The sequence below is a fragment of the Lissotriton helveticus genome, chromosome 1_1 (assembly GCF_964261635.1).
Source record: "Lissotriton helveticus chromosome 1_1, aLisHel1.1, whole genome shotgun sequence".
Classification (NCBI taxonomy): domain Eukaryota; kingdom Metazoa; phylum Chordata; class Amphibia; order Caudata; family Salamandridae; genus Lissotriton; species Lissotriton helveticus.
The window spans coordinates 2,006,738,166-2,006,757,469 of NC_136057.1; the positions used below are offsets into that span (position 1 = coordinate 2,006,738,166).

Consider the following 19,304-nt stretch of genomic DNA (forward strand, 5'->3'; position numbering starts at 1 on the left):
GCGGCACAAAAGTGCTGATAGGGGCCTGTTAAATGAGGCCCTAAGTATTTACAGTAGCATGCGCCAGAAAACCATGTTGTTGGAAAACTAACATGCTGCACAATTGCCCTTTCCTATTAGATATAACTACACACGTTATCAAGTAAATGATAACAATTATGAGAAGACAACATAATGTGTCTGAGGTAGAAGAGCAGGTGGATCCGAGATAAAATAAATCATTTCTCCTTCTGTACTACCTCAGAACATAATGTGTTATACTACAGACATTTGTTCCACAAAGAACGTACTGCATGGAGTTTTATTTTCAGTGCAATCTGTAAAACGTGTTTCCACTATAAGTACATGAAAGACAGTCAATAAATCAACAAGAGCACAAACTCTGATGACCTATTAGCTCAACCCAAGCAAGCTAGTAGTGCCGGGTATTCCTAAATATCCATCTATATTGCAGTATACCGTGGAATACAATATTTTGGCTTGAACAACATAAAATGTCACTTAGTCTCAAACAAACCATAGGGGACCGGGGTTTTGAAGCATCGCTCATCAAACACTAAAACGGTTCCATAACGTTTTAAAAAACCGATGCTTTTATTTGACAAGACATTCCTTTGTCTGCGCTAATGTTCACGAGACTGAAGTAAAATGGGCTTTCAGGGAAATATTTCATTCTACTGTATAACTTGAAGCAAAAAAATAAAATATAGCGCTGCACAGCCAATTAAAAGTAACAATATTGCGCACCGAAGAATAGAATTACTAATTCTCAGTCCTCTTTGATTTTAAAGTCGTGGGAGAAAAACGGTTGAGAATATCTGGTCAATGTATTTTTTTTTTATTCCTTTGAGATTAAATCTTAAAGGAACATGTTATTGTCCAAGCAAAAGCTTAAAAAAAAGAAACGACTTTGTTAACATTTAATTTGGCAGGAAAATAGTCAAATAGAGCAATTTCTGACAGCAAAACGTGTGCTTGGCATAATTTTATTTAACAGCATGTTGGCTTTTTTTATTTAAGTGCTATTGGAGTATTTTAGGAGAATTGTTTTTCCACACAAATTATACATTTCAATTGAACTCACAGAGCCGCACAACACCATAGTGTATGGACCTGACGATACTTCTTAAACGCCCATGCACGAACAAAATTCAGATAATTATATATCATAGTACAATGGGTTATTTGTACGCTTGAAATTTATGTACAAAAAACGAAAATAAAAATTCCAGGTGAGCACCGAGATTTAGAGAATTTAAAAGCATCTTACTAAACCTAGTATTATTGAAGGCAGGTCCATCAGAATATTGGCTGTGCTCAAATCCCTCTGCCACTCTTTATGGGATGATTGCAGGCAAATGTTCTATCCTAGTTGTACCACCCTAGATGTGCCCCGATGTACTCTGGACTATAAGGTTCACCAACAGAAAGTCTTTGGTGTGAGTCCCACAAATTTAAAAAGTAAAGTCCCCCTATGTCCACATCTCAATCCACACCATGAAAACATACCCAAACTGTTAATAGTAATAAATTGCAATCTCAAGAATGACAAATTCATTAAAGAGTGATAATACTCCACCAAACCCCTCATTCGACCTAAAGGGTGAGGCAAAGGACAATACATCATTCTATCTCTAGCAAGACAAAAAAAAAGACAATCAGCAATTGACTACATTACAGGGGCTGAAATGTTGCGTAAAATGAGTTTTGTGAATAGCACTAGCAGTCTGCCAATATCAAAGAACTGAGAATGAGTGGAACTGGTCCTCCTCTAAACTTTTTGCCTTACTCATTGCTGCTTTTTTGTTGGCCTTGCTAACCAGTACTAAAGTGCGTGTGGTCACTCCTTAAACCATGGTAACATTGGCTTATCCCAAATTGGCATTTTTAATTTACTTATAAGTTCCTAGTATATTGGTACTATTTATACCCAGAGCTTGTAAATTAAATGCTACTAGTGGGCCTGCAACACTTGGTGTGCCACCCAATGAAGTAGCCTTGTAAATCTATCTCAGGCATGCCATTCCAGCCTGCGTGGGCAGTTTTAAACTACCATTTCGACCAGGAAAAACAAACCTTTTGCCAGGCTCAAACCTGACTTTTTAATACATATAATTCACCCTTAGAGTGGACCCTAAACAGTCCACAGGCCGTGATATATTTTAAAAGCAGTACATGTAATTTTAAGTTTTATATGTCCTGCTAGTGAAAAACTCTTAAATTAGTTTTTCACAACTAAAGGACTAACTCTCCCATATGATAACATTGGAGTTACCTCATTACATGTCATAAGCTGTAACTTCCAAATGGGAACATGTAAACAGTTCATGTTTGGTGTCTTGGGAATCTTAATTTTAAAAAAAACTTATTTTATGGTGCAGTTGGATTTTTGGTTGAAACTTTGAAAATGCCTCTTTTAGAAAGTTGAGTATCAAATGGGCGGTTACATCCGTACGGGTGGCCTGGTGGGACGTGCTGAAGTTTAAAGAAATAAAAGGTACCTGGCTGCCATTTTTAACAGTGGGAGCCCGCCACAGAGAAGTAACTACATTCCAAATGCTGAACGTGACTGCACCGATCAGCTCCTGTAATCAGGAATAAATGCAACCCAAAATACAAGTTTTCTAAACAAACCTGAAACTTGAATAAAGGCAATTCACGCTTCACCAAGTCCATAGTGGAATAAGGAGGCTCACTCACTTTCTTTTTTCTACTCAAACGGACTCACAGTCCTTCAAAAAGACCAACACTATTTCTAAATGGTACATTGAAGAAAATTCACTACGCAGTTAGGAAAACCGCTTCTCAAATTTCATATTACACCATGCGGCTGCCCTGACGAAAATCCCTCAAGTGCAACAGGTATTGGAAATGCGTCGGCATTTCCTCTCATCCATGGGGGTGTTTAATTTAATTGACTACAGATTCTGGAGAGGGATTTCGCATAATGATTGATCCCTATAGACATTAATTTCTTCCCCCATGGAGAGCATCTCTCCAGAAGAAGCTAACTACGGGGATTTATGAGAGTGCTCATTGTTTGATTTAGTGCGTTAAAGACATACTGGTTTAATTTTTCACATATGATTGTAATGCATTGAAATTCACGTTTCACCATTTTCCTTCATTTTTTCACAACTATCTGTTTAATGTATATTTGCAATTTTACTTTGTACTCAATAATGTATCTTTGAATGTCTCAGGCATAATTTAAATGTTTTAAAAAGTGTTTTCTGAATATGTTAATCATGGCGAAATGATTAAGCCAGGTCCAAAGACTACATATATTGGCCCTTAGTCTGCTGAAATAAATAACAGCATGTTAAAAATGGCAGCCAGGTACCTTTGTTTCTTTAAACTTTTAGAAAGTTGGCATTTCCCTGCCTTAACAATATAGTGCTTGCAGGCTGTCTCTGGGTCACATGACTTGTCTTAGTTGGCAATTTGTCTTTCTGCATCCCTCCTAGACAGCCAACAGAATAGATGCGACTGGATCGCAGAGCCTGCTCTACGCATCCCGCTCTGGGATGTCTCAGATACCTAATGAATGATGTTACAACTCTAGATTGTACATTCGGAAGCTGTTGTAGCTTACCTTGAAAAATCCCTTGGCCGCTGGCTATTTGGGCAAAACACGTGGCAGCTTTTTTTCTGTTCACTTGCATTCCACTAAAGATGAAAATACTATACTTCTTTCATCCTGGTTGCCCCTACCTGATTGCTGCTGGGGGCTCTGCTGTACTGCTGCGGTTCCCGCCATAGTGCCCCGAATCTACCGCCACTCCAGCCACATAAGGACTACATCTCCCAGTGTGCCTGGGGCCGCGCACATTGAGGACGTCACCGCAAGTGCCCGGAGGTGCTTAACACAGCGCTGCGCTTCCCGCAGCGCGGGACGCTCGCGGGCGAAGCCCGGGCCAAAGTCGGGCCCGGCCTGTGCCCGTCAGAGGCCGGAAGAGGCCGGGCAGGGCCACGCCACTGACATTTAACTTTCCACATACAGTAAGCGTTTATTTATTGTTGGTCTCTTAGCCTTGAAGGTCACTGGGGGCTGCTTTTGTGCGGTTATTTTAGATAACTCATTGCCATGAGTAAAAGGAAAGTTGGGGACAGGGTGGTGAGTACTTTGGACGCCTTTTTAAATAGAGCCAAATCTGTTTTAATACATGAGATTCAGGCAACTGAGCGCAGGCTTTCGCTAGAACCCTTTCCATCCAGTGAGGCTCCCTGCCTAGTGCTCAGATACCCCTTCTGCAGTCTAATACTGAAGTAGATTCCGCAAGTGACCTAATATCACCTAGGGTATCATGTGTGTTGTCAATTACTCCGACCCAGGGCTCCCCGCAACTTCAGCGCAGTGTAAGGAGCCCTGTTATGGTGAAGACAAGAGGGAAGAAGGCCTTGGGAGGTACTGGCGCAGAACCACCAACAAAAAAAAGGAAAGGTCGTGGTACAAACAAACAAAACCCATTGCCTGGTATTAGTGAATCAAGTGGGGTCTTTGTTTTTGGTAATTCAAGTGGTAATACCTCAGATTCTATCCCCACGGTTTGCACTAATGCCCAGTTGAATCAAGGAGATCTGCGCTCCCTACTAAGCGAACAACTAGCTGCCTTTATGGACCCTATTATGATAAGACTAGACTCAGTTGACGCTAGGCTTAACAAGATCGAAGAATCCCTAGCTCTTTTGTCTCAAAGGAACCCTGTACAACCTATCACACAGGCAAATGGGGGGGGTCCAACCTATCAGCTTGGGGGAAATACACAAGTAACAGCAGGGAAATACGGTGAATGCTCAGATAACTGTGGACCGGGTACAACCAGTAGGGAGGGTAGTGTGTCCACCCCTAACTAGTGTTAGTAATGTCCTCTCCGCCCCACAGTTGCTGCAAGTTAGGGCTGAAGGAAATAGGAGGTTGGATGAGCCTGGTATTGAAAGGGGTTTAGATAGGACACCTAATCTTCACCTCCCACCAGAAGCAGCACCATATACGGTTATCCTTGCGAATGTGCCTCCCCTCTCTCCGGGAACTCAAGAGCATTGGTCCACACTTAAAAACAAGGCACTTCACTTCTTGAGCAAGAAGACAGGCATTGGTTTTGATTTATTCCATGAATTTAAAATGGTCCGACGCATTAAATAGGTCAGACATTCATCTAAATCAATGCCGGGCGATTGTGTGGTACTGAGCTTTAGGTCACCCCCACTGGTTCGTTATATTTTTGAGATGCCCGGACATTTTCCCTCTATTGCAGATGGGATTAGATTACTCCCCCTTGGATTCTTTTATAATCAGCATATGCCGCCTAGAAATATGGACTACCGGGTACCCCATGAGAACCACAATTGGTCGAACTTCCCCATTCAGATCAACAATCGCTTTGAGGTATTTTCATCAGTTAAAGACATTGATTGACTGGAAATGAATGGTAATGTACAGTGGGGTTTAGGTAACTGGGATAAGAAGATGGGTGCCAAGTCTCTCTCAAGTGTAGGGTGTACTGTCCAAGCTGTTTCTGAGGTCCAATTTCCCCCTAGATCCCCTATTTTATGCCATTTACCAGCATCAGAAATTAGTATAAGCGAGGTTGGGACCCTCACTGGGAGCGGTGGTCCTAGTGCAACAAGGCATGACTGACTATCTCCTCCTGGAATATAGCGGGTCTGGAATCTAAACTATCATCTGTGGATTGGTCCTCATATATAGAGTGTTCAGATTTATGGGTCTTTCAAGAGACATGGTCCATGGAAGGAGCTTTTCATGATGGCTACTTAAATTTCTTCAAACCAGCAACAAGGGGACACAGGGGCAGCTCGGTGGGTGGCCTGACCTGTTGGGTAAGGCAATTTGAGGGGCTAAGGGTGGACAAAGTTTTTATTGATAGCCCAGACTTTATGGTCATAAGGGTGAGTTCAAAGAGTGGCCTTGATATAAGTCTTTATAATGTATACGCAAGGGGACAACCTGGTGGAAGGAGCTCTCCCGTCATTACGACTCTAGAAAGTCACTTGTCACAAGAGGTTGTCAATGGTAATTTGATTATCGCTGGTGATTTTAATACCTGTTTTGAACCAATAGATTCGGAAGACGGAAGGCTTAGTGAAGATGTTCATGCTCTCTGGGGGTCCCCAACCTGGATCTCCAGCCTATTAGAAAATGGACTGAGGCTGCACTTCAAGTGAAGGGGTTGTGTCTTGAAAGTGGTCTGAGGGCAGTTAATGGTAGGACAAAGTCTGACAGTAAGGGTGCGGTCACTTTTGATAATGGTAGGTCTAAAAGCCGCATTGATTATATCCTTGTGAATGTGGAGCTTTGGTCTGCAGTTATAGATATGGAAGTACAATGTCGACCTGAAAGTGATCATAACCCCTTGGTCCTTAAAATTGATGATAGTAGCTTCTCTAGTCCCTTACAGATGGAAGGTGATACCTGTCCCAACTTGTTAACCGTTACTAATTATCTAAGAAGGGTTCGGTGGGTACGGGTAGCTACAGACGAAAGGAATGTGGCGGAGATAAGGACCTTAGTAACAGGGTCTCTAATGAAACTGTCCGAATGTGACCCCCAGGAGGCGCTAAATACCAATTTATTGGGGATCCATAATGATCTTTTTAGTGGGCTGAAAAGGTTTTTTATAAATGCAAAGCCATCTAAAAAGATTGGTTTGCTGAAGCCAACATGTGGTACAATAACACGTGCAGATTAGCCCATAAAGCTTTGGTGGAAGCTATAAAATCTAGATCCCATAGCAATATTAAGCTGTGTAGAGCAACATATAAATTAGCCTTAAGACAAGCTAAGAGAGGCTGGGAAGAGGATTATTGGAAAGATTTGTTACATGCATGTAAGGGTAGAAATATGATCCAATTTTGGGATCTACTTAAATGGGGGAATGGGCAGCAGTCAAAAACCCTGAATAATCATGTTGACCCTCAGCAATGGGGAGTCTTTTTTGAAGCACAGTTCTAAACAAGCCCGGATAGTATCGGGGTAGCAACGCTTATTAAGGCTGAAGACCCTTTGGTGTTTACTGATAGAGAGGTTCAGTCAGTGTTGAAGTCCATCCCGTGTGGTAAGGCACCGGGGCCAGATTGTATTCCGGCAGATCTATTCAAGCAGGATTACGATCTTTGGGTCCCTTACCTCAAAATTCTAGTCAATACAATAGCTGGTGGAGCACCCATTTCTGTATCTTGGTTCGGAGCAGAGATTATACCGATCTACAAGAAGGGTGATCGCTCTGCTTCGGCCAATTACAGACCCATCAGCTTAATCGATGCAGTGCAAAAGATTGCTGCACGATTGTTACTGGGTAGGATACAGGGTTGGATGACTGATGCTGACATTTTAACACCCCTGCAGGCAGGGTTCCGGTCTCATATAGGGACCCTTGACCAAGCCTTTAGATTCGTTTGTATTTATTGGAAGGAGGTCTTTTTTGGGTGGGGGGTATGCTCTTTGCGGCATTTGTGGACTTAAAATCCGTTTTTGACCTTGTCCCAAGGGCAAAATTGTGGGAAGTTCTATTGAAAATAGGGATGCCAAAAGAGATAGTCTCCTTCTTGGTTAAACTCCACGAATATACCTATCCCCAGGTTCGCTGGGGTAAACCAGGTGAGGTCACTGAAAAGTTTGAGGTAAGAAAAGGTGTTCGACAAGGGTGTGTGCTGGCGCCCACCCTGTTCGCTTTATTTATTAATGGGGTGGTGCAGTATTTTGTACACCAACCCAACGGATGCGCCAATGTTAGCTGGACTGAAAGTGCCCTTGCTCATGTTCGCGGATGACACCTTGTTATTATCCAAGACGAGACAGGGTTTGCAGTTGGCACTGTCTCGTTTTGAGGTGTTTTGCCGCGAACATGAGCTTGTGCTTAATGTAGGGAAAACAAAGTTTATGGTGCTTCATGGGTCTATGCCTGTCAAAGCGTGAATGTCCATGGGAGGCGAACTCCTGGAGCAGACCAATGTTTTTACCCACTTAGGGGTCACTTTTGGCTACAAGTTGAGTTGGAACCCTCAAGTTAAGATCTTAGCGCTGAAACACGCCCAGTTAGCTGGAGCACTGATTAAGGAGCATAGGTTGTCGCTAACTAAGCCCATAGCCCCTGTTGTTAAAATCTACTCAACGAAAATCACCCCTGCTATTCTATACGATGCTGAAATTTGGGGGTTTTGTAACTTAACCCCATTGTCCACTGCTCAGAACAAATTTATGAGATCGCTTGTGGGGTTGCCCCAATCATCCCGTCGTATCCCATTGCTCCTTGACCTTAGCTGTCATACAATTGAGGACGCTGCACGATATAGGCCGCTGGCATTCTGGAGGCACCTCTGGATTACTCCGGAGCTCCACCTTTAGTCTAGGGCACTGTTGGAAGTAAGAGGATTAGGGCGCTCATATAGGATCCCATGGTTGATCGGAATTAAATCTTTGCTGATCAATATGGGGATGAGGGAACTTTGGGATAGCCCAGAGACTGCAGAATTTCCTTCAAAAAAATCTTATAGAGCAGCATATTGGGAGCTGATTAAAGTTAGGAGATTTTCCTCCCATATCAGCTCATCCCTGTCGATGGACTACCTTGAGATAAAAGATGAACCCCTTTTGGAAAGCTACTGGGGCCTCATAACGAAGCCTCAAGATCGTAAGCTTTACTATCAGTTCAGGGTAGGGACATTACCCCTTCGTTGGCTAACAAGTAAATGGAACCGGGATATCAGTAATAAGTGCCCATTTTGTCATGATCATATAGAAAATATTGATCATATCTTATTTGTTTGCCTGTCCTACCAAAAACCAAGAAGTATCTGGTTGAAATCAGTATGCCGGTCCCTGGGAACCAGCTCTGCGATTGTCACAAAGAGAATACTGAAATTTGGTCTAGTCGACATCGCAGTAATAGGAGTTGCTAAGTTCCTGAGTTGCGTTTGGGTATTACGGGAGAAAAATGGGGGGGGGGGTGAAATAGCCATATTAGCTCAATGTTTGGTCCTTGAATTTAGTGTGTGGCGTTGGGCATTTTTTAATGGCCTTTTAACCGTGATGTGTCTTAAGTCTATGTGCGTGCTACACATTTATTCCTTTTTTATGACTTGATTTTAAATTGTAAATATATGGATTCATTAATTAACTTTGTAGATATATTCGTAAATTTAGATTCTTGCTCAATTTATGGTGTATTTATGGTTGTAACCTGTTGTAATGAATTGTCTGTCCTGTCTTTTAAGATGAATAATCGCAATAAAGACTTTTTGATTGATTGATTGATAGAAAATACTATATGAATACAGTATTCTACTTCCTGTATCCACAACGCCAATCCAGAATTTGGGATTTCATTACCCTAGGATTTTATATACTTACCTTGGGCACATACCTATCACATTATCTTACACCAGGTGGTCCCTTGGTGAAATCACCTGATAGGTTCATGCCATACCAATGATTGGGTCCTGTCTAATTGTGTGTAAACCATAGTAGCACCCTCTACCTGGAGGCGCTTTCCAAACAGAATAGAGAGCTTTGGTGGGCCTGGATGAGCAGTTACTTGAGCATGGGAGGGCAGAGTTAAGCACAGCTCCACTTACACCTGAATAGGCTGTGTCCTGCCTTCACACAAAGGATTGCCTACTCTCTGTAGTCAGTTTAGAGCCTGGTCAGGGTAGGCAGGAAATTAGTGCAGTTCAAAGGGAAAACTCTAACATCTTCTTCCTCTTCAAAGAAGACCTCAGGTGTAAATATTGAACCTCAGACTCCAACTCTTCATTACACTTTTGGATGTGTGCCAAGAAAAGGGACTGCTGTGCTGCTGAAAGGTATGCCATTCTGCTGGGTTGCTGCCTTTAAAGACTGAAACTTGCTGAGCAGGCCTGCTACCCTCCTGCCTGAGTGAGAAGGACTGAGCCTGTTACCTGAACTCAGTACCACTAGAGTGACTCCAAGGGCTAGTCTCCTATCCCCAGCACCTGGACTCTGAAACTCAGAGTCCTTTTCTGCCAAGTGGTGCCACCCCAGTCCTGGACCCTTGGAAATGGCCCCAAAGGTGCTCTGCCAGCCCATCTGTGGATTCAGCAGAACTGATGCTTCACCTCTGCTGTGCCGCGCAAACCCAAGCAAGAACCGGTGCATCGCCTCTGCTGTGAGGATTCTTCCAGTGCAAGAACACTGCATTGACCGCACAACCCACAGCCTCATCAGACCCACCGCTGCATGATGCATCCCCAACCCAGGCCCTCGTATTGCAAACCTCTTGTGTACGGCAGCCTCGATGATTACACAAAACTTACTATTAGCAGAGCTATAGTGGCTTGGGCAGTAGCATCTCCTAATTCAGCAGTACATCTGCACAGTATAGCTGGGTCACAGTGATGGTTGACAACCCCTAGATTACTTCCATTCATTTTCCTGGGCAGAGGAAATGTTAGACAACACATTCACACACACACATGGAAAATACTTCTGTGCTATGAGACCATTTACTTTATGCTTGGAGAAAACAGAATCCTCATTTGGGAATTTGATTTATCTAAACAAACAACATTGGCTAAGTGGGCATTTTAAACATGGTGACCACATGCCAAACTTCCATACGGCAGCTTCCTTTACAACAGAGAGTTCCTCACCAGGCTAGTGGGGATTTCTAAATGAGGCTGGTGGCACTCTACTGGGGAAGCAGAGGACAGCCCTCAAAATACCCGAAGAAATACCAGGCTACCCGCCGATGGTTTTTAAGGCCCTTATAGTTCTCATTAGTCCACAGCAGCCTTTGTTATTAATCCAAAACACCCCTAACTTGAAGAGAAACTACGTTTGAAATTGAATTGTAGATAATCAGCATTATTGTGATTAAAGGATGAGTATACAGCATGTGGGAGTCTATCTGAGTGGAGACCACACCAGACACTATTAAAAATTGCACTCTTAAAAATATCCATAACATATAAACAGTTGGCATTTGTATTTACTAATAAACTAAGTAGAGATGCATAATTTGAATTACGCAGCATGCAGGATATATTCTGCAAGTGGCATGCTATTCCTGAAGACCAGTGTTAACCATGGAAGTTGTGCCTTTAGAAAGATTATGATTGTTGTTCCAAATGTATTTTATAACCAATGCTGTGCAAGCCTCTGTGTCTGCTATAATGGGCTCTTACAAGGAAGCAAACGTCTCGCTTCTTAGAACCAGCATCGGTTGTGAGTATCTATATATTAGTTATTAGGACCATATTAGAAGCCTCCAAACTTTGAGCTACACAATGAAGTATTTTATGAGTAAAGGGCGTTTTAGTCTAAGTATAACACGTCCTCTGAAGAAGCTACTGAGTCCATTCTGTACTGGTTCTGACATTTGATAGAAAAGAAATAAACATGGATGCTGAATCATTCAGAAGCATTTACAAAATTCAGCAGCACCATTTTCTGATGGTGACAGAATTTCTACTGAACAATAATGAGGTTGCATAGATATATTGAATTTCTGAAAAGCCTGCATTACATTTCTGGTAAGTTAGAAATGCCTTGGAAAATGAATGGCCTGTCTTTCTCTCCACAGCTGGGACTCGCTTGTGTATGGTAGGCATCAGACTTCTGTCTCTATTGAAAACCCAAGGCTATAGAAATAAAAAGCATATTTTAAAACGTGCCGACAGACAAAAGATAAATCTTGAGGAAAACAACTAACAAGGTTGAAAAATGTCAGCGGTTTCTGGGTGGCATGCTTTATGTCTGGCTACAGACAGCTTTAGCTGTCTGACACGGTTTATGCGCTCAACACCCAATATACACACACAAAGAAAATGTCCTCAAACATTACTTGTTTTATTTGTCAGGGCTTCTCAATAAGTGGAGAGGGCATGTTTCAGTGTTCCATCCCTGGCTTGCTGTGCATAAAGGCTTTAGTTAAATCTCACCAACGAGGCAGAAAGGCATCTGGAGGTGTCTGTAGTCATTAGCAAAGTGGGAGTAAGCTAGCAGCTCTACTCAGACAGCTCCTTTTGGACTGGACTGCCATGATGAAGAGGTCACTCCCCTTCTATTGAGAAGCAGGCATGCCACAGAATAACTGATAAGGGACCCTAGCTATTTCATAATAGACATCTCATCATCATCCATAAACCATTCTGTCAGTCTAGAATACTCCTCCAAATGTCAACTTGTATGGCACACCTTCTACAGCTACCTACAATGTACCTGGACAGAGCAGCACTGAAGACACCATCCGCACAATGAACTCCATCCATTCCGGATCTCCGACTGACCCCTGTCCTCACCACGTCTTCAACAAGGCCGACGCTGTCATCGCACCCCACCTGCGGGACATCATCAACACCTCCTTCGACACCGCCACCTTCCCTGAGAGCTGGAAGCACGCCGAACTCAGCGCTCTTCTCAAGAAACCCACAGCAGACCCCACCGACCTCAAGAACTACCGTCCCATCTCGCTCCTCCCGTTCCCGGCCAAAGTCATCGAGAAGACCGTCAACAAACAGCTGGCCGCCTTCCTCGAGACGAATGGATCCCTCGACCCCTCACAGTCGGGCTTCCGAGCGAACCACAGCACCGAGACGGCCCTCATCGCTGCCACCGATGACATTCGAACTCTGATGGACAACGGAGAAACAGCGGCCCTCATCCTCCTGGACCTCTCCGCGGCTTTCGACACTGTCTGCCACCGCACCCTAGTACAGCGCCTCGGCAACATCGGAATCCAGGACAAGGCACTGGAATGGATCACCTCCTTCCTCGACGGAAGAACACAGAGAGTCCGCCTACCACCGTACAAGTCAGAGGCCACCGAAGTCATCTGCGGCGTCCCTCAAGGATCGTCACTGAGCCCCACCCTCTTCAACGTCTACATGAGCCCCCTCGCGGCCATCGCACGCCAACACAACCTCAACATAATCTCCTACGCCGACGACACCCAGCTGATCCTCTCCCTGACCAACGACCCCGCCAGAGCCAACCTGCACGAAGGGATGAGAAATGTAGCCGAATGGATGACGACCAGCCGCCTGAAACTGAACTCGGACAAGACGGAGGTCCTCATCCTGGGCTCCTCGCCCTCCGCCTGGGACGACTCCTGGTGGCCCCCCGCTCTGGGCACCGCACCCAAACCGACGGACCACGCACGCAACCTAGGCTTCATCCTGGACTCCTCCCTCTCCATGACCAGACAAGTAAACGCCGTCTCCTCGTCTTGCTTCAACATCCTGCGCATGCTACGGAAGATCTTCCGGTGGATCCCCATCGAGACAAGGCAGACGGTCACCCAAGCCCTCGTCACCAGCCGACTGGACTACGGCAACGCCCTCTACGCCGGAACAACCGCCAAGCTCCAGAAGAGACTACAGCGGATCCAGAACGCCTCGGCCAGACTCATCCTCGACATCCCCCGTCGCAGCCACATCTCCGGACACCTGAGAGATCTGCACTGGCTCCCGATCAACAAGAGAATCACCTTCCGGCTCCTCACCCACGCACACAAAGCCCTACACGACCAAGGCCCGAGCTACCTCAACAACCGGATCAACTTCTACACTCCCAAGCGCCTCCTCAGATCAACCAGCCTCGCCCTCGCCGCCGTCCCCCGCATCCGAAGAGCGACAACAGGAGGAAGGTCCTTCTCCTACCTGGCCGCCAAGACCTGGAACTCACTGCCGACCGACCTGCGCCTGACCCAAGACCACCTCTCCTTCAGGAAGAAGCTCAAGACCTGGCTGTTCGAGCAGTAACGGCACCCCCCCCCCCCCCACCCAGCGCCTTGAGACCCTACGGGTGAGTAGTGCGCTCTATAAATGACCTGATTGATTGATTGATTGAGCAGGGGTAAATGTGTTGAAAACCAAACGGTACATTTTGTTTTCTGAGACAATACAAGAAATGAACACCATTCTATTTTTCAGGAAATCGAGTATGCCTTTCCTCTTAAGATCTATAGTGTCCTGGACTACTTTTAGCGCTCGGGTGTGCCAAGTGGGTTTCTTTAGCACCCTATAGGAATCATGGTGTTAAGGATAATAGTTGTGAGGTATTCCAGACGTTTGGAAGCATTATCCCAACCCACTTACACCATACATTAATCTATGTGGATTCTGCCTAAATGAATCTGCCATCTCCAAATGTTGTGCTCTAAGTTTGAGTATCCTACGTGGAGTGGGTGTGTCCAGACGTATCTTCTTACAGCTGCACCTAAAGATTCAAGCTACGGTGAAGAGGCCCAGAGAGGCAGAAAATGCACAAAGAATTGAAAGGGTACTTACTGCAGGATATCTCAAACCAGATTAAACTGAGCACTGTACCTGCTACTTCTACCTACCTTTCACTAATGTTCTTTGGTTTCATACCTGCTAAATATCCAATTCTCCTGGGGATAGGCTTGCTGACTCCTATGAATTCTCCACCTCTGAACTAATTGCTCGTCTACCTTTCTTTGACCTCTAAAGACTCAGGGGCATATTACCAAGCAATAGCGATAATTATCGCTATTGCTTGGTTAGCGATAAAAATGTATCGCCGAGCTGCGACGATTTTTATCGCAGATAAACCTTGCTATTAGCAAGGTTTATCTCTGAAACGATAAAAATCGGCCGAAATGCATGAATATTGCTGTGAAGTCAGCGATATTCATGCATTACCGAGCGAATGCTCTTAGCCATGTTATCCACCTCCCTTTGGATAACATGGCTAAGAACTGCTCAGGGCAGGTGTTAGCTTTTGGAGTTAGCGCGAATATCTCCATAAGTTGGTAATAGAAGATAGCGATGTTAGCGACTATCTTGGCATGCCCACTTTGCATGTCATTAGTGATAAATTTCTCTGACATGCAAAGCGGGGCCCAAGATGGTCGCTATCTCCTACTAGCTGTCGCTAACTGGTGTTAGCGACAGCTAGGTAATAGGGAGATAATTTTATCTCCGCTTTCTTGGCTTGGAAGCCAAAAAAGCGGAGATAAATCCCTTGATAATATGCCCCTCAGTTTTTGTGGGTTCCAACTTATCCTTGTTGGTGAGTCACCCTGATACTTCTCGAATAAAGTAGGGATCAAATAGGCGGCTCTGTGGGTTATTGGTTTTGCTTTTATTTTTACCTTTTTCCTCACACGAAAAGGCTTGTTTGTTGTTATGTCTGAAATGTGTACATATCCCAGCCAAAGAGACCCGAAAACGTTCAATCGTCCACCCACTGTGTATATTTGTCTTCATGTGTATAGGTTTGTAATAGGTTCTTCAATTAGTTAAACTCATAAATTCACTGTGCAGTGCGATTGCCTCTTGATTTGTTTGCCTGGTTTTAATGTGGGCTGCAGTGTGTGACGATAATATATCAAGTTGCGCAAACCTGGCTTATTAAAAACATATTAGCGTAGACAGCCTGTCTGTGTTTTTTTTTTACGGGATCCGAGAAAGCATCCCTAGTTTCCCTAGTTACACAGCACAGCAATGCCACCTAGCAGCAGCTATCAGGAAGTTCAAAAAGTAGCCTCCTGTGAATACATGAGGGTCGATATAGGCGTTTGGCGGGTCTTGCTTATCTTTTTTTAAGTTTGTGATATTAAGTTCATTAAAATTCATCTTTCAGAGAAATACAAATGCATACAGCTGTATACGATTTTATGGCCAAACATGCCTGTGCCAATAAAATTCACTTAGAAAGCCAAATAAATCTATTTAAAAGGCAGAAATTCAACGTTTTTGAGATTTGTAAACAAAAAAGGGTATTCAACAGATAAATACACAGTCGTATGTTTCTGCTTTTCTATGCTATGGTCCATCAATAAAGTATTGAATATCGAACAGATATAGAAGTTAATAATTCCAGTTTAATCAGTTGGTGACAGTGGTATGAAATTATTACTCAATTTCAAATAATCATTTTTACCACAGGATGGTGACAAATAGACTTGATTTTTGTACAGAAATGTGTGCACGCCATACAGATTTATGTTGGCTTTGCTCCACTGAAACAATATTCCAAATGTAGCTGCCAATTACAAACACTATTGTTTTACTATGAACAGATGCAGAATGTTAACTGGTGTGAAGTTATTTTAATGACGCCGAACATTTTAAATACAGAAATTAGAAAGGAAAAAAGTCGATTGCAAACAATTTTCCCTTATGCTGTAGTGTTATTAGTCTCACCAATTGGTATTTCTCAGGTAATGTGTGTATGTATTCTTTGCAATCTTGCTGCTAATAAAGCTTACTAAACATAAAGAAAAAAAGGTCAAATGTTATAAAGATTAAGCAATCCCAACTGTGTGGAGAATGTTTTTTTGTGCAATATCCTTGTAGTTGAAGCTAAAGGTACAGCTGGTGGCGGCGTTTAAGAGCCTACATTGGATTCTATTGTTGTTATTACTGTCATGGTGATTGAGCTAGAGAGGAGAGTGCAGGCTTTACTACACGGTTTTAGACATCAATACGATGTCGCTCTTTGAGACAGAGGTGGCTTCGGCTACTCCAGCAAAACTACTCAACTACTCCTGTGCCTGCCTGAGTGAAAGGCGGTTTGGGAATTCAGACCATAAACCCAAATATTTGTAGACAGACATTCCTATTACGACCAAAAACGTGCTATGAAGTGGGCTTAAAACAGCAGATTATCAGAGAGCAGAGAGTGTCCTTTCAGAAATCACAAGCACTGCAGAGCACCCACCCTCATATCCACCTCACTCTTGTGTAGCTGCAGGTTGGCACACATTCAATTGGCAATGCCAGTTTGTGGCATACCTTTAGCTTGGGACATAGCTGTTTTTCATTAGGAGCAATGAAGAAAGGCAAGATCCCATGGACTGATTGTGCCAAAGAGACTCACTAGGGACATACGGAGTTGAAGGGTAGCAGACGTGCCAGCCAGACTTACGCCATGACAGCATTATAACACTTTCCAAATGGGTCCGCCTAAAAAATGAATTATCAGATATATACATTGATATGGAAAGAGTACTGACCAGGGGGAAAAAAGATGCCGATTGCATCTAAATTCCCATATTTTTACATTTGTATACATAAAAATAAAATAAATGGGGCCCAATTAAATATGTTATTGGAAACAGGTAAACCAGAATGCTAACAAATGTACATTCAATTGGGCAAAATTACAGTGCAAATATCAAATCGCGATTTATTATCACAGTTTTGGATATAACCTTATGTGGCCAGGGTCTGTTTAAATACCGTTGATAACTTCTACACACTGAAAGGTAACAGGACATAGACCATGCATGCAGATGCGCGGAAATACATATGTTATGTCTTACCATTGTTGGGGGTGGAAGACAACATGCTCCACTCCTGCTTCGACCCCCGTGGTTAATGCCCACCCTCAACAATGGTAATAAAAATGCTCCATTAAATTAGGTGCACCTGCATATACATCACGTGTGTGTGTGGTTGTGCATAGGTGACACATATATAAGAGAGAGGGGTGTGATAGCTGACAGATGATGTATGCGTCTTAGCAAATGATAATCACATGGATGTTTCTAACGGGTTGCATTAAAATATTGAGCAATATGGTTCTCTGAATGGCACATCTGAACACTTTCTGTAAAACAACACGAGCACAGGTTTTGCATGTTTCACTTCAGCTGTTCAGCACGGTATTACCTAAATGCATATTATATGTGTTTCAAAATGATGTCTGCTCCTAGAGGAACGAGTAAAATCCCATTCATATATGTCTTGCATACAGGGGTGGTGCGCTGCAAGTTTTTAACATTTACGTTCAACAGCCTTTCCAGCAAGAATTGTATAGCCTATTTATGATGCAATAACGACAAACAGCACATTCTATCTTTAATGCTAAGACTACAAGGAGGCCCGTGTGGCAGACAGGGTTATTGTAAACCTCTCCTCACTGGTGCACATGTGTGGGCCATGCGCCTTTCGTCCTCGTGAATTGTCGTATCTGAGTGTTGAAATTAGAGTAGTTTATCAACGAAACATTCACCAAGAACTGAGTGTAAGTGCTTTTAAAGTTTTCACCTGATAAAAGTGGCACACAACAGACAGCATGTATTCGATTTTTGTTACCCAGGCTCCAGAAACGTTAGTGGTGGAGCTCAGAAGACCCCTGGCTTTAAAATCACACTAGGGTGTGTTTGTGCTGTTTCGGTCCAAGTGACCAATTGGCACAATTCAGAGTTATTCTCCAACCCCTCTGTCTAGGCAGTGAACTGCGCTCCATGGGTGGCGCGCTTTCTTTAACTGATTGATTGCCGTGGTCTCCTACGGTGGCAGGTTGGTGCTGTCCATTGATTCTGAAACGGGGAAACAATTCGCCCACCCTTTTAGTCCCTGTACCGTGCTAAGTACACCACACGTACGCAGCAGGCGGCCGCCTCACCTGCAGCCTGACCGCTGGAAGCCTGCATCCGGGATATCGATCAACAGAGTCTGACAGGTCCGTGCAATAAAGCCAGCCTAGGATTGCTGTGCAGAGAGCGGTCGCCACACTGTCCGCCCGGTAATGTAACCACATTTGCATGCCAATCTAATAAAAAAAAGACCACACACTGACAGCAGAGAGCGCCGCAGTGTCTGCAGAGCCTGTTGTTGTGTTCTAGGGGCAGGCAGTCCGCTTTACCGGGGCGCTTTTTATTTATTTTATTTTAACATTGCGGTAGGGTTAATAGAAACCGCAAGCTAACTCCGTGCCACACAAGGCAATACAAAAATGGTTGCGCTGCGGAGCTGTCGTGCCTACCTGTGAAGGGTCCAGGGCAGCCAGCAGCAGCAGGAGGCTGATAGCTCTGGGGGTCGCCTGCATACTGAAGCCGGTCTGGTACTACTACACTCCAGCGGATCCTCATTTACTCCATCCTCCTCCCTCGGCGCGGGGAGCTGGGAACTTCACTCTCTGCTGCCTCCGGGGCTACTGACGGGAAGGGCAGGGTGGGCACTGCAGCAGCAGCCCGTCCGAGCTGGCATCCTAGGGCTGGAGGAGCGGCTGGGCGCTGTCCCTGGTGCTGAACCGCGCCTGCCCGCTCACCTCGGCAAAAGTTTTCACCCAGATACGAAGCGGGGAGAAGAGAGACCTGGGAGGAAGGCTGTGGTGGGAGACGAGCCGTCGCTGGACAGCGGATGTGACATCACACGCGAGATGCGGGGGGCCAGGGGATGTGTTAAGCACACAAGGGCTGGCGGTGGGGTCTCCCCCTGCGAGACACTGGGAGCGCTAGACACAGCGTGGGTGGGTGTGAGAGCGCGATTAACTCTTTATGAGGGGAATCCCAGTAAGGGCGGCAGACTGAAACGCCTCACAAACAGGGAAAAGGGCGCCGCCTAAAAAT

At 44.4% G+C, this 19,304-nt stretch overlaps 1 protein-coding gene across 1 annotated transcript in view; it reads right to left on the minus strand.

Moving 5' to 3' along the window:
* The window catches only part of OLFM3 (olfactomedin 3), a 624,029-nt gene extending 605,044 nt beyond the window's left edge, over positions 1-18,985 (minus strand). The window contains exon 1 of the mRNA XM_078659258.1: positions 18,719-18,985. Coding sequence (XP_078515384.1) covers positions 18,719-18,781 — 63 coding nt within the window. The 5' untranslated portion in view covers positions 18,782-18,985. The remainder of the gene's footprint in view (positions 1-18,718) is intronic.
* Positions 18,986-19,304: the final 319 nt, after the last annotated feature.